General features: G+C 45.9%; 2 protein-coding genes across 3 annotated transcripts in view; both read right to left on the reverse strand.

Moving 5' to 3' along the window:
- Window positions 1–15911, reverse strand: part of LOC115187885 (CUB and sushi domain-containing protein 3-like) — a 1475978-nt gene that overhangs the window by 1085631 nt on the left and 374436 nt on the right.
- The window catches only part of LOC115187872 (WASH complex subunit 5), a 32988-nt gene that overhangs the window by 5479 nt on the left and 11598 nt on the right, over window positions 1–15911 (reverse strand). For both annotated transcript variants that reach the window (XM_029746907.1, XM_029746906.1), the window contains exons 14-25: window positions 14567–14642; window positions 14341–14451; window positions 10204–10344; window positions 9241–9321; window positions 7876–7977; window positions 7220–7399; window positions 5661–5785; window positions 5074–5236; window positions 4579–4681; window positions 3050–3129; window positions 1877–1980; window positions 1090–1219 (exon numbers count right to left, since the gene is read on the reverse strand). In XM_029746907.1, coding sequence (XP_029602767.1) covers window positions 1090–1219; window positions 1877–1980; window positions 3050–3129; window positions 4579–4681; window positions 5074–5236; window positions 5661–5785; window positions 7220–7399; window positions 7876–7977; window positions 9241–9321; window positions 10204–10344; window positions 14341–14451; window positions 14567–14642 — 1396 coding nt within the window. The remainder of the gene's footprint in view (window positions 1–1089; window positions 1220–1876; window positions 1981–3049; window positions 3130–4578; window positions 4682–5073; window positions 5237–5660; window positions 5786–7219; window positions 7400–7875; window positions 7978–9240; window positions 9322–10203; window positions 10345–14340; window positions 14452–14566; window positions 14643–15911) is intronic.

Here is a 15911-nt window from a genome sequence, read left to right on the forward strand (position 1 = left end):
GTAGTAGTAGTAGTAGTATTAATAGTAGTATTAACAGTAGTAGTAGCAGTATTAACAGTAGTAGTAGTAGTAGTAGTAGTAGAAGTAGTAGTAGTAGTAGTAGCAGCAGTATTAACAGTAGTAGTAGCAGTATTAACAGTAGTAGTAGTAGTATTAATAGTAGTAGTAGTAGTAGTAGTAGTAGTATTAATAATAGTAGTAGCAGTAGCAGTAATAATAGTAGTCGTAATAGGAGTAGTAGTATTAATAATAAATAATAGTAGTAGTCGTAATAGGAGTAGTAGTATTAATAATAGTAGTAGTAGTAACAGTAGTAATAGTAATAGGAGTAGTAGTATTAATAATAATAATAATAATAGTAGTCGTAATAGGAGTAGTAGTATTAATAATAGTAGTAGTAGTAACAGTAGTAGTAGTAATAGGAGTAGTAGTATTAATAATAATAATAATAGTAGTCGTAATAGGAGTAGTAGTATTAATAATAATAATAGTAGTAGTAGCAGTAGTAGTAGTAGTAGTATTAATAGTAGTAGTAGCAGTAGTAGTAGTAGTAGTAGTAGTATTAATAGTAGTAGTAGCAGTAGTAGTAGTAGTAGTAGTAGTAGTAGTAGTAGTAGTAGTATTAATAATAGTAGTAGTAGTAACAGTAGTAGTAGTAGTAGTAATAGGAGTAGTAGTATTAATAATAATAATAATAGTAGTCGTAATAGGAGTAGTAGTATTAATAATAGTAGTAGTAGTAACAGTAGTAGTAGTAATAGGAGTAGTAGTATTAATAATAGTAGTAGTAATAGGAGTAGTAGTATTAATAATAGGAGTAGTAACAGGAGTAGTAGTATTAATAATAGGAGTAGTAATAGGAGTAGTAGTATTAATAATAGTAGTATTAATAATAGTAGTATTAATAATAGCAGTATTAATAATAGTAGTAGTAATAGGAGTAGTAGTATTAATAATAGTAGTAGTAATAATAGTAGTATTAATAATAGCAGTATTAATAATAGTAGTAGTAATAGGAGTAGTAGTATTAATAATAGTAGTAGTAATAATAGTAGCAGTAATAATAGTAATAATAATTAGAAGCCAGACCTTGTTGAGTGGGTTGTGAATGCCTGCTGCCTCCAGAGAGGCTGTGATCTCATACAGCAGGTTGTTGTCCTCCTTGGGGTATGGAAGGCTGGGGTCCTGGTAGTGGGCTTCTATATCAGCCAGTAGAGACCTACAGTAGATACAGCAGACACCAGACTATTCAACATACCCTTTAAATGACAGACAACAACTATTATAGCAACATTACTTTACCGGGTTCACACTCTTAGGCCGAGTTTACACACGCAGACAAATTCTGAACTTTTGCTCGATTACTGGTAAAAGAGCTGATCCGATTGGTCAAAAGACCAATTAGTGGTAAAAGAGCTGATCCGATTGGTCAAAAGACCAATTAGTGGTAAAAGAGCTGATCTGATTGGTCAAAAGATCAATTAGTGGTAAAAGAGCTGATCCGATTGGTCAAAATACCAATTAGTGGTAAAAGAGCTGATCTGATTGGTCAAAATACCAATTAGTGGTAAAAGAGCTGATCCGATTGGTCAAAAGACCAATTAGTAGAAACATGTATGTTAAAATTAAAAATGTTCTCACTTTTCCATGTCTAGTGATAAGAAACTCCATGACAACGGCCATCCCTTTCATGACAAGCAACAATCACTCTTCCCCATTTCAAATGAACAGTAAAACCCTTTACTTTTAAAGCCTGCAAGGTATACCATCATTTATTAATAATTAAAACATGTACGAGCCTTCATAACGTCTTATAACAAAAGACTTATAACAAAACGTCATGTCTCTCTATGCATCATCTCAGATGGGCACTGACTTGTTGAGGTTTTCCAGCGCAGCAGCCAGGTGTTTGGAGTCAAACTTGCAGGAGTAGTTCAGCTCGTTAGCGATCTGTTGCCTCAGGATCTGCATCTGACCAACCTGAGGAAAAACAACCCCCGTGTCACTTCCATACAAGGATCGAACCCCGGTCTCCCCATTTACATTTAAGTCATTTAGCAGACGCTCTTATCCAGAGCGACTTACAAATTGGTGCATTCACCTTATGATATCCAGTGGGACAACCACTTTACAATAGTGCATCTAAATCTTTTAGGGGGGGGGGGCTAGAAGGATTACTTTATCCTATCCCAGGTATTCCTTAAAGAGGTGGTGTTTCAGGTGGGGTTTCAGGTGTCTCCGGAAGGTGGTGATTGACTCCGCTGTCCTGGCGTCGTGAGGGAGCTTGTTCCACCATTGGGGTGCCAGAGCAGCGAACAGTTTTGACTGGGCTGAGCGGTGGGGAAGGGTATATATACACACACGTCTCTACGTCAAGACTTGAGACCTCGAGAGACTTCTAGAAGATTAGAATTGTTTTTTCCTTCTTCTTCAAGTCACTTTGATCTCCCTTTTTGTCTGTATACCGCAATTCAGCGTTTAGACTGTGAATGTTTAGAAGACAGCTCAACCTGTAATAAACCTTGGAGGTATATGTTATTGTGGTGGGGGGTGTCTATAATTCAGTGTTTAGACTGTGAGTGTTTAGAAGACAGCTCAACCTGTAATAAACCTTGGAGGTATATGTTATTGTGAAAGGGGGTGTCTATAATTCAGCGTTTAGTCTGTGAGTGTTTAGAAGACAGCTCAACCTGTAATAAACCTTGGAGGTATATGTTACTGTGGTGGGGGGTGTCTATAATTCAGCGTTTAGACTGTGAATGTTTAGAAGACAGCTCAACCTGTAATAAACCTTGGAGGTATATGTTATTGTGGTGGGGGGTGTCTATAATTCAGCGTTTAGACTGTGAATGTTTAGAAGACAGCTCAACCTGTAATAAACCTTGGAGGTATATGTTATTGTGGCCAGTGTGTTACCACTACAGCAGGCTCTGCACCGTTTCACCCATCTTAGATTACAGTAATCTAGAGAACCATCACTGAACGAAGAGGTTGTGTAGTTCATAACATTCAGTTGGCGTTGCTAAAACAGGTCAACGAAACACAGTACCTTCATGATGGATTCCAAGTACGGACCCCAGATCTTCTGCGTTTTGGCGACAGCGTTGGCGTAGACTTTACTGGCATTTGCTGACAGAAAGAAGACAAAGAAATGCAACAGTGAGTCATAACCAGAGGATAATGTTCCCTGGTCATAATCTCCTGTTCAGTGGGAGGATAATGTTCCCTGGTCATAATCTCCTGTTCAGTGGGAGGATAATGTTCCCTGGTCATAATCTCCTGTTCAGTGGGAGGATAATGTTCCCTGGTCATAACCTCCTGTTCAGTGGGAGGATAATGTTCCCTGGTCATAATCTCCTGTTCAGTGGGAGGATAATGTTCCCTGGTCATAATCTCCTGTTCAGTGGGAGGATAATGTTCCCTGGTCATAATCTCCTGTTCAGTGGGAGGATAATGTTCCCTGGTCATAATCTCCTGTTCAGTGGGAGGATAATGTTCCCTGGTCATAATCTCCTGTTCAGTGGGAGGATAATGTTCCCTGGTCATAATCTCCTGTTCAGTGGGAGGATAATGTTCCCTGGTCATAATCTCCTGTTCAGTGGGAGGATAATGTTCCCTGGTCATAACCTCCTGTTCAGTGGGAGGATAATGTTCCCTGGTCATAACCTCCTGTTCAGTGGGAGGATAATGTTCCCTGGTCATAATCTCCTGTTCAGTGGGAGGATAATGTTCCCTGGTCATAATCTCCTGTTCAGTGGGAGGATAATGTTCCCTGGTCATAATCTCCTGTTCAGTGGGAGGATAATGTTCCCTGGTCATAATCTCCTGTTCAGTGGGAGGATAATGTTCCCTGGTCATAATCTCCTGTTCAGTGGGAGGATAATGTTCCCTGGTCATAATCTCCTGTTCAGTGGGAGGATAATGTTCCCTGGTCATAATCTCCTGTTCAGTGGGAGGATAATGTTCCCTGGTCATAATCTCCTGTTCAGTGGGAGGATAATGTTCCCTGGTCATAATCTCCTGTTCAGTGGGAGGATAATGTTCCCTGGTCATAATCTCCTGTTCAGTGGGAGGATAATGTTCCCTGGTCATAACCTGTTCAGTGGGAGGATAATGTTCCCTGGTCATAACCTCCTGTTCAGTGGGAGGATAATGTTCCCTGGTCATAATCTCCTGTTCAGTGGGAGGATAATGTTCCCTGGTCATAATCTCTGGGTCCTGTTCAGTGGGAGGATAATGTTCCCTGGTCATAATCTCTGGGTCCTGTTCAGTGGGAGGATAATGTTCCCTGGTCATAATCTCCTGTTCAATGGGAGGATAATGTTCCCTGGTCATAATCTCCTGTTCAGTGGGAGGATAATGTTCCCTGGACATAATCTCCTGTTCACTGGGAGGATAATGTTCCCTGGTCATAATCTCTGGGTCCTGTTCAGTGGGAGGATAATGCTCCCTGGTCATAATCTCTGGGTCCTGTTCACTTGGCACCAAATGGAAGAAAATGACAATTTTTTTTGGTTTCCACTGCAAAAAGTTGTACACAACCCTGGTAAGAATCCTTCCTGAGCTGTTGATACCTACCCACAATACCTTTGACGGGATTGACAGCGCTCAGCATGGCTTTAAAGACATCCACCATAGCCTTGTCTCTCAGGATGGTCTTCTGAAACACCGACAGGAAGTTCTAACGGAAACAAAAAACCTGTCACGTTACGGAACCTCGAGGGGAAGCAATAACAAACCGGAAACACTTGAATGACTCTAAATCTATTCCAAATTTAAAACAGGTGAGCCGAGTCACACTGCAATATGTGCTTGTTGAATGATAATGACTGGCGTTGTCTCTACAGAAAAGTAAAACTACAAATGACAATATCTGTATTAAAATATAACAGCAAACTCATATTGACCTCAATATCATGATTGTTTGAAGTACAAAAAAAAAATGGGACAAGCTGGTTAAATAAAAAGGTGAAATAGTTGTTAGGACTGAGGTAGTACATTCCATAGCATCCTAATTAGATAGGAGAGTAGTATTCATAGGCTGGCAGGCTGGGTTTCATAACATCATGTGACCTGCAGTTCCTTGACGATCATGAAGCAGAGTAGCCTGTCGAGCCCGTTGAGGCCGAAGGTCCCCAGGGTGTCCTGTATCTCAGAGAACAGACGGTTGTTGGTCACTTCCTGGTGGGTCTTCAGGTCGTACCAAGTGTTCAACTGGTCCATGTAACACGTCACTCTGGGAATACAGGTAAACCGTAGCATTAAGACATATTTTCAAAGCACTGAGAACAGAGTAAACCCAAAACAGACGTCCACTACCATGTTTACGCCGTGTTAAAAGAACACCAACGCTACCTTCCGTAACTAATCTTCAAATAGCCACCCTTTCGCCTTGATGACTGTTGGAAAAGCATTCCAGGTGAAGCTGGTTGAGAGAATGCCAAGAGTGTGCAAAGCTGTCATCAAGGCAAAGGGTGGCTATTAACTTGTTTGGTTACTACATGACTCCATATGTGTAATTTCATTGTTTAAAAAAAAAATATATATATATATTCTACAATGTAGAAAATAGTACAAATAAATACCCTTGAATGAGTAGGTAGTGTACCTATAAGCTCACAGACTGATGCCACCAAGATGACATGGAGAGAGATACCTACTTGGGGTCCGTGATGCGGAGGATCTCTCTACAGAGTCGTCCTATGAAGGTGGCCGACTCATCGACCGAGGGGAACTTGGGGATGGGGATATGAGTCGACTGGTAGACACTCTGCCAATCCTGGATCTAAGAAACACAAAGAGCTAAACATTAGCCGTTTAAATAGTACGTATATCATTTAAACCAGGGCTCTCCTAACCCCGTTTCTGGAGAGATACTCTCCTGTAGGTTTTCAATCCAAACGCCCAGTTGTAACTAACCCGATTCAACCAGCTAATATATGCTGTCTGTAGCCTCTCTGCTGTCTGTAGCCTCTCTGCTGTCTGTAGCCTCTCTGCTGTCTGTAGCCTCTCTGCTGTCTGTAGCCTCTCTGCTGTCTGTAGCCTCTCTGCTGTCTGTAGCCTCTCTGCTGTCTGTAGCCTCTCTGCTGTCTGTAGCCTCTCTGCTGTCTGTAGCCTCTCTGCTGTCTGTAGCCTCTCTGCTGTCTGTAGCCTCTCTGCTGTACATAGCCTCTCTACTGTATATAGCCTCTCTACTGTATATAGCCTCTCTACTGTATATAGCCTCTCTACTGTATATAGCCTCTCTACTGTATATAGCCTCTCCTGTATATAACCTCTCTACTGTATATAACCTCTCTACTGTATATAACCTCTCTACTGTATATAACCTCTCTACTGTATATAACCTCTCCTGTATATAACCTCTCTACTGTATATAACCTCTCTACTGTATATAACCTCTCTACTGTATATAACCTCTCTACTGTATATAACCTCTCTACTGTATATAACCTCTCTACTGTATATAACCTCTCTACTGTATATAACCTCTCTACTGTATATAACCTCTCTACTGTATATAACCTCTCTACTGTATATAGCCTCTCCTGTATATAACCTCTCCTGTATATAACCTCTCCTGTATATAACCTCTCCTGTATATAACCTCTCCTGTATATAACCTCTCCTGTATATAACCTCTCCTGTATACAGCCTCTCTACTGTTATTTTTCACTGTCTTTTTTACTGTTGTTTTTATTTCTTTAAATCAAATCAAATGTATTTATAAAGCCCTTCGTATATCAGCTGATATCTCAAAGTGCTGTACAGAAACCCAGCCTAAAACCCCAAACAGCAAGCAATGCATGTGAAAGAGGCACGGTGGCTAGGAAAAACTCCCTAGGAAAAACTCCCTAGAAAGGCCAAAAACCTAGGAAGAAACCTAGAGAGGAACCAGGCTATGAGGGGTGGCCAGTCCTCTTCTGGCTGTGCCGGGTGGATATATTGTTTTTATTTCTTTACCTACCTATTGTTCACCTAATACCTTTTTTGCACTGTTGGTTAGAGCCTGTAAGTAAACATTTCACTGTATTCGGCACACGTGACAAATAAACTTTGACCTTCTCCTCCAATACGATTGAGAACGAGGCGAGGAATGTAATGTCTCCTCCTTTTTTTTTTAGATGATGTTTTAATGTTTAAAATAAAAAGGATTCAAGGAATCAACCAGACCAACTGAGAAAGAGCCATGTGACTATATATATAAAAACGGTCCAACCTTGGTGCGCAGGAAACTGTTGCATTCCTGCTCCACATTGTAGTTGATGATACGAGAGACCTCCTCCTGCCAGATCTTCAGGCCGTAGATGGAGACGTAATCCTGGATGTACTCGAAGGACCGGTAGAAGCCATCCATGGTGGCTGCCATCTCCTTCAGCTTCGGCATCAACTCACTGGTCTGACCAGGTGTGAGATTGAAATTTACCACGATTAATATTCTGTAACACTTCATTTCTTTTTTTACATTTGTTTGTTTTACATTTTCAAGTTAGCAGACAAGTTTGTTTTGTATTCTGTCATGAATAAAACCTGGACAAACTTAGAAAGTTTTGAAAGTGACGTTTAACATTGTGCTGAATGGTACTGAGGATATATTTATAAAATGTAACTTTTATTTAACTAGGCAAGTCAGTTAAGAAACCATTCTTATTTACAATGGACGGCCTACCCCCGGCCAAACCCGGACGACGCTGGGTCAATTGTGCGCCACCCTATGGGACTCCCAATCACGGCCGGGATGTGATACAGCCTGGAATCGAACCAGGGACTGTAGTGACTCCCCTAGCACTGAGATGCAGTGCCTTAGACCGCTGCGCCACTCGGGAGCCCCTCTGAAAGGTTGATATTGTGCTGTGTCATGGTCAGATATCTCACCTTAGCCTTGGGGTTAAAGATAAGTCCTTTGTGTAGAGCGTAGGCTACTCTTCTCACCAACTCCTTCCTGATACCATCTTCCAGGAGCTGCTTGGGATCCACCTGAAGAGACGCCATGAAAAAGGTAAGACTTCTGCATTTAGACACATTTTCTCAATTATAAAAGATATGTTTTTATTTTATTTAAACGTTTTATTTAAAAGTCAGTTAAGAACAAATTCTTATTTTACAATGACGGCCACCCGGGGAACAGTGGGTTAACTGCCTTGTTATAAAGGAATTTATGTTTAAAGTAATGACTAAAGAATTCCACCCTGAAACGTATTTAACGGTGTGAAATGTATTAGAATTATAAGACTATAATCCAATAATGTGTGTGTGAGACAAGTTAAGGGTGAGAAAGGTATGGTTGAGAAAACAAAGGACAATTGAACTACACATGACCTGGTTGTAACTCTGAAAACTGACAACAGGAAAGAGGACCTTTCCAAGGCCCCTCTAATCTAGGGAGGAGAGAAACTGCTAGAAATTGCCAGGCTGGTAGAAAAGTGATAAACTGTGTGTGTGTGTGTGTGTGTGTGTGTGTGTGTGTGTGTAGGTGGGAGTTATAAAATGACTGTGTTTGCATTTTTTTTTACTTCAGAGCTCTCGTGAATAAAGAACAATGAACCATTTGGAGAATCTGAGACTTTGCCTAATTATTATTAAATCCCAGGGTCTTACAAACCTCGGGAATTTGTCAAAGCTTAAATGATTGTTTAGTTATCGTCATGGAAAATTCTCGTGACACTTGTTCAGGGGCAGAACGACAGATTTTTTTACCTTGTCAGCTCGGGGGATTCGATCTAGCAACCTTTCGGTTACTGGCCCAACGCTCTAACCACTAGGCTACCTGCCTCCCCCCTCTAACCACTAGGCTACCTGCCGTCCCTCCACGCTAACCACTAGGCTACCTGCCTCCCCCCACTCTAACCACTAGGCTACCTGCCTCCCCCCACTCTAACCACTAGGCTACCTGCCTCCCCCCTCTAACCACTAGGCTACCTGCCGACCCTCCACTCTAACCACTAGGCTACCTGCCTCCCCTCCACTCTAACCACTAGGCTACCTGCCTCCCCTCCACTCTAACCACTAGGCTACCCTGCCGCCCCTCCACTCTAACCACTAGGCTACCCTGCCGCCCCTCCACTCTAACCACTAGGCTACCCTGCCGCCCCTCCACTCTAACCACTAGGCTACCTGCCGTCCCTCCACTCTAACCACTAGGCTACCCTGCCGCCCCTCCACTCTAACCACTAGGCTACACTGCAGTCATCATATCTAAAAACAACAGTTGCACAAACCTGTTTTAATTTAAAAACTGACCTTTATGATTCCAACCAGCGTAGTCTTCATCATCAGAATCCCTTCAGTAAAGATGGAGATGGCGTGAGTGAGTTTAGCAACCTGGGAGAAAATCAAGAACGAAATAACAAGTCAAGGATGTTCAGCTGTAGAAAACCCACTGCCTCTAACAAAACACTGCTCCATTGAGGCAGAGAGGAACGGTTTGGGGAGACTCAGTGAGCATCTGTTCCCTCTGCACAGTTAGGGGCCAGGAACCTAGTCAGGGAAACTCTGGCTCCTAGTTATAGTCACTACTATAGGTCCTAGTTATAGACACTACTATAGGTCCTAGTTATAGTCACTACTATAGGTCCTAGTTATAGACACTACTATAGGTCCTAGTTATAGACACTACTATAGGTCCTAGTTATAGACACTACTATTAGTCCTAGTTATAGTATAGGTCCTAGTTATAGTCACTACTATAGGTCCTAGTTATAGTCACTACTATAGGTCCTAGTTATAGTATAGGTCCTAGTTATAGTCACTACTATAGGTCCTAGTTATAGTCACTACTATAGGTCCTAGTTATAGTCACTACTATAGGTCCTAGTTATAGACACTACTATAGGTCCTAGTTATAGACACTACTATAGGTCCTAGTTATAGTATAGGTCCTAGTTATAGTCACTACTATAGGTCCTAGTTATAGTATAGGTCCTAGTTATAGACACTACTAGGGGTCCTCTGAGAGACCCCCATCTTGTTCCCTGCACCAGTCTAACACTAGCAGTGCTGTGTCTGGTGTAGTACTGACCTCTCTATATCTGACATTTAGGAGACACTTTTATACAAAGACACCAACAGTCATGTGTGCATACATTTTTCGTATGGGTGACCCCAGCGGGAATCGAACCCACAACCTTTTGTCATTGCAAGCGCCCATGCTCATCCGACTGATTCACACAGGACCATAAAGCTGTTTCTAAAACGACCTCTGACCTCGTAGCGAGCCCCCAGCTGGGCGTAGTCCTTCAGCTTGTCCTTGTCCAGTCTGGTGGGAACCTCCATGATGGCATGGATCTGCAGCTTGATGATCTTCGCCAGGGAGGTGAACATGCTCTCAGGGATGATCTGTAACACCTAGTGGAGAGGAGAGGAAACATGCTCTCAGGGATGATGATCTGTAACACCTAGTGGAGAGGAGAGGAAACATGCTCTCAGGGATGATGATCTGTAACACCTAGTGGAGAGGAGAGGAAACATGCTCTCAGGGATGATGATCTGTAACACCTAGTGGAGAGGAGAGGAAACATGCTCTCAGGGATGATGATCTGTAACACCTAGTGGAGAGGAGAGGAAACATGCTCTCAGGGATGATGATCTGTAACACCTAGTGGAGAGGAGAGGAAACATGCTCTCAGGGATGATGATCTGTAACACCTAGTGGAGAGGAAACATGCTCTCAGGGATGATGATCTGTAACTCCTAGTGGAGAGGAAACATGCTCTCAGGGATGATGATCTGTAACACCTAGTGGAGAGTAGAGGAAACATGCTCTCAGTGATGATGATCTGTAACACCTAGTGGAGAGGAGAGGAAACATGCTCTCAGGGATGATCTGTAACACCTAGTGGAGAGGAGAGGAAACATGCTCTCAGGGATGATGATCTGTAACTCCTAGTGGAGAGGAAACATGCTCTCAGGGATGATGATCTGTAACACCTAGTGGAGCGGAGAGGAAACATGCTCTCAGGGATGATCTGTAACACCTAGTGGAGAGTAGAGGAAACATGCTCTCAGGGATGATCTGTAACACCTAGTGGAGAGGAGAGGAAACATGCTCTCAGGGATGATGATCTGTAACACCTAGTGGAGACTAGGGGCTGGGGGTAGAGAGTAGAGACTAGGAGCTGGGGGTAGGGAGTAGAGACTAGGGGCTGGGGGTAGAGAGTAGAGACTAGGGGCTGGGAGTAGAGAGTAGAGACTAGGGGCTGGGAGTAGAGACTAGGGGCTGGGGGTAGAGACTAGGGGCTGGGGGTAGAGACTAGGGGCTGGGGGTAGAGACTAGGGGCTGGGGGTAGAGACTAGGGGCTGGGGGTAGAGAGTAGGGGCTGGGGTAGAGAGTAGGGGCTGGGGGTAGAGAGTAGGGGCTGGGGGTAGAGACTAGGGGCTGGGGGTAGAGAGTAGAGACTAGGGGCTGGGGGTAGAGAGTAGAGACTAGGGGCTGGGGGTAGAGAGTAGAGGCTGGGGGTAGAGAGTAGAGACTAGGGGCTGGGAGTAGAGAGTAGAGACTAGGGGCTGGGGGTAGAGAGTAGAGACTAGGGGCTGGGGGTAGAGACTAGGGGCTGGGGGTAGAGAGTAGAGACTAGGGGCTGGGAGTAGAGAGTAGAGACTAGGGGCTGGGAGTAGAGACTAGGGGCTGGGGGTAGAGACTAGGGGCTGGGGGTAGAGACTAGGGGCTGGGGGTAGAGACTAGGGGCTGGGAGTAGAGAGTAGAGACTAGGGGCTGGGAGTAGAGAGTAGAGACTAGGGGCAGGGAGTAGAGAGTAGAGACTAGGGGCTGGGGGTAGAGAGTAGAGGCTGGGGGTAGAGAGTAGAGACTAGGGGCTGGGAGTAGAGAGTAGAGACTAGGGGCTGGGGGTAGAGAGTAGAGACTAGGGGCTGGGGGTAGAGAGTAGAGACTAGGGGCTGGGGGTAGAGAGTAGAGACTAGGGGCTGGGGGTAGAGAGTAGAGACTAGGGGCTGGGGGTAGAGACTAGGGTCTGGGGGTAGAGAGTAGAGACTAGGGTCTGGGAGTAGAGAGTAGAGACTAGGGGCTGGGGGTAGAGAGTAGAGACAAGGGGCTGGGAGTAGAGACTAGGGGCTGGGGAGTAGAGAGTAGAGACTAGGGGCTGGGGGTAGAGAGTAGAGACTAGGGGCTGGGGGTAGAGAGTAGAGGCTAGGGGCTGGGGGTAGGGAGTAGAGGCTGGGGGTAGAGAGTAGAGGCTGGGGGTAGAGAGTAGAGACGAGGGGCTGGGGGTAGAGAGTAGAGACTAGGGGCTGGGGGTAGAGAGTAGAGACTAGGGGCTGGGGGTAGAGAGTAGAGACTAGGGGCTGGGGGTAGAGAGTAGAGACTAGGGGCTGGGGGTAGAGAGTAGAGACTAGGGGCTGGGGGTAGAGAGTAGAGACTAGGGGCTGGGGGTAGAGAGTAGAGACTAGGGGCTGGGGGTAGAGAGTAGAGACTAGGGGCTGGGGGTAGAGAGTAGAGACTAGGGGCTGGGGGTAGAGAGTAGAGACTAGGGGCTGGGGGTAGAGAGTAGGGGCTGGGGGTAGAGAGTAGGGGCTGGGGGTAGAGAGTAGAGACTAGGGGCTGGGGGTAGAGACTATGGGCTGGGGGTAGAGAGTAGAGACTATGGGCTGGGGGTAGAGAGTAGAGACTAGGGGCTGGGGGTAGGGAGTAGAGGCTAGGGGCTGGGGGTAGGGAGTAGAGGCTAGGGGCTGGGGGGTAGAGACTAGGGGCTGGGGGTAGAGACTAGGGGCTGGGGGTAGAGACTAGGGGCTGGGGGTAGAGACTAGGGGCTGGGGGTAGAGACTAGGGGCTGGGGGCTGGGGGTAGAGAGTAGAGACTAGGGGCTGGGGGTAGAGAGTAGAGACTAGGGGCTGGGAGTAGAGAGTAGAGACTAGGGGCTGGGGGTAGAGAGTAGAGGCTGGGGGTAGGGAGTAGAGACTAGGGGCTGGGAGTAGAGAGTAGAGACTAGGGGCTGGGAGTAGAGAGTAGAGGCTGGGGGTAGAGAGTAGAGACTAGGGGCTGGGAGTAGAGACTAGGGGCTGGGAGTAGAGAGTAGAGACTAGGGGCTGGGGGTAGAGAGTAGAGACTAGGGGCTGGGGTTAGAGAGTAGAGACTAGGGGCTGGGAGTAGAGAGTAGAGACTAGGGGCTGGGAGTAGAGACTAGGGGCTGGGAGTAGAGAGTAGAGACTAGGGGCTGGGAGTAGAGAGTAGAGGCTAGGGGCTGGGGGTAGAGAGTAGAGGCTAGGGGCTGGGGGTAGAGACTAGGGGCTGGGAGTAGAGAGTAGAGACTAGGGGCTGGGAGTAGAGAGTAGAGGCTAGGGGCTGGGGGTAGAGAGTAGAGGCTGGGGGTAGAGAGTAGAGACGAGGGCTGGGGGTAGAGAGTAGAGGCTGGGGGTAGAGAGTAGAGACGAGGGGCTGGGGGTAGAGAGTAGAGACTAGGGGCTGGGGGTAGAGAGTAGAGGCTGGGGGTAGAGAGTAGAGACGAGGGGCTGGGGGTAGAGAGTAGAGACTAGGGGCTGGGGGTAGAGAGTAGAGACTAGGGGCTGGGGGTAGAGACTAGGGGCTGGGGGTAGAGAGTAGAGACTAGGGGCTGGGGGTAGAGACTAGGGGCTGGGGGTAGAGAGTAGGGGCTGGGGGTAGAGACTAGGGGCTGGGGGTAGAGACTAGGGGCTGGGGGTAGAGAGTAGAGACTAGGGGTAGAGAGTAGAGACTAAGGGCTGGGGGTAGAGAGTAGAGACGAGGGGTAGAGAGTAGAGTCTAGGGGCTGGGGGTAGAGAGTAGAGACTGGGGGTAGAGAGTAGAGGCTAGGGGCTGGGGGTAGAGAGTAGAGGCTTGGGGCTGGGGTTAGAGAGTAGAGACTAGGGGCTGGGGGTAGAGAGTAGAGACTAGGGGCTGGGGGTAGAGAGTAGAGGCTAAGGGCTGGGGTAGAGAGTAGAGACTAGGGGCTGGGGGTAGAGAGTAGAGACTAGGGGCTGGGGGTAGAGACTAGAGACTAGGGGCTGGGGGTAGAGAGTAGAGGCTAGGGGCAGAGAGTAGAGGCTAGGGGCTGGGGGTAGAGAGTAGAGGCTAGGGGCAGAGAGTAGAGGCTAGGGGCTGGGGGTAGAGAGTAGAGGCTAGGGGCTGGGGTAGAGAGTAGAGACTAGGGGCTGGGGGTAGAGAGTAGAGGCTAGGGGCAGAGAGTAGAGGCTAGGGGCTAGGGGCAGAGAGTAGAGGCTAGGGGCTGGGGGTAGGGAGTAGAGAGTAGGGGCTGGGGGTAGAGAGTAGAGGCTAGGGGCTGGGGTAGAGAGTAGAGACTAGGGGCAAGGAGTGGGGACTGGGGGTAGGGGGGTTGATTTGAGATTCAGGATTCCTGGTCTCCGGGACCGTACCTTCCTGACGTAGGTCACCAGTTCCCCGGAGTAGAACTGAGAAACACTAAGGAGATCTGGACTGTTAGCCTGGTTGATACGCAGCAGAGGCAGATCCAACGCAGACGCCAACTGGAAACAAAAAACACGCGCGTTACAGACTGCATGTTTTCAAAACAGTAAAAGACCTTTTGAACCTGTGTCCTCTACTAAAGGAAGTGTTTTGTCTGAGAGGTGAACGGTTGACCTTTAGGAAGGTTGCTCGTAGTTTGGTCACCATGGAGGGATTCACTCTGATACTCTCCTGCATGATGGACGTGAAGCTGGGAAAAACAACCAGACAAAAACATTCAAAATGGCAAATTTAGATATTTATCTTATTTGACCAGGTTAGTCTCACTGGGTTCTTATTTGACCAGGTTAGTCTCACTGGGTTCGTATTTGACCAGGTTAGTCTCACTGAGATCTTATTTGACCAGGTTAGTCTCACTGAGATCTTATTTGACCAGGTTAGTCTCACTGAGATCTTATTTGACCAGGTTAGTCTCACTGAGATCTTATTTGACCAGGTTAGTCTCACTGAGATCTTATTTGACCAGGTTAGTCTCACTGAGATCTTATTTGACCAGGTTAGTCTCACTGGGTTCTTATTTGACCAGGTTAGTCTCACTGGGTTCTTATTTGACCAGGTTAGTCTCACTGGGTTCTTATTTGACCAGGTTAGTCTCACTGAGATCTTATTTGACCAGGTTAGTCTCACTGAGATCTTATTTGACCAGGTTAGACTCACTGAGATCTTATTTGACCAGGTTAGTCTCACTGAGATCGTATTTGACCAGGTTAGTCTCACTGAGATCGTATTTGACCAGGTTAGTCTCACTGAGATCGTATTTGACCAGGTTAGTCTCACTGAGATCTTATTTGACCAGGTTAGTCTCACTGAGATCTTATTTGACCAGTTTAGTCTCACTGGGTTCTTATTTGACCAGGTTAGTCTCACTGAGAACTTATTTGACCAGGTTAGTCTCACTGAGATCTTATTTGACCAGGTTAGTCTCACTGGTTTCTTATTTGACCAGGCTAATCTCACTGGGTTCTTATTTGACCAGGTTAGTCTCACTGAGATCGTATTTGACCAGGTTAGTCTCACTGAGATCGTATTTGACCAGGTTAGTCTCACTGAGATCTTATTTGACCAGGTTAGTCTCACTGGGTCCTTATTTGACCAGGTTAGTCTCACTGAGATCGTATTTGACCAGGTTAGTCTCACTGAGATCGTATTTGACCAGGTTAGTCTCACTGAGATCTTATTTGACCAGGTTAATCTCACTGGGTCCTTATTTGACCAGGTTAGTCTCACTGAGATCTTATTTGACCAGGTTAGTCTCACTGAGATCTTATTTGACCAGGTTAGTCTCACTGAGATCTTATTTGACCAGGTTAGTCTCACTGAGAACGTATTTGACCAGTTTAGTCTCACTGAGATCTTATTTGACCATGTTAGTCTCACTGGGTTCTTATTTGACCAGGTTAGTCTCACTGGGTTCTTATTTGACCAGGTTAGTCTCACTGAGATCTTATTTGACCAGGTT

Source organism: Salmo trutta, unplaced genomic scaffold (genome assembly GCF_901001165.1).
Source record: "Salmo trutta unplaced genomic scaffold, fSalTru1.1, whole genome shotgun sequence".
NCBI lineage: Eukaryota > Metazoa > Chordata > Actinopteri > Salmoniformes > Salmonidae > Salmo > Salmo trutta.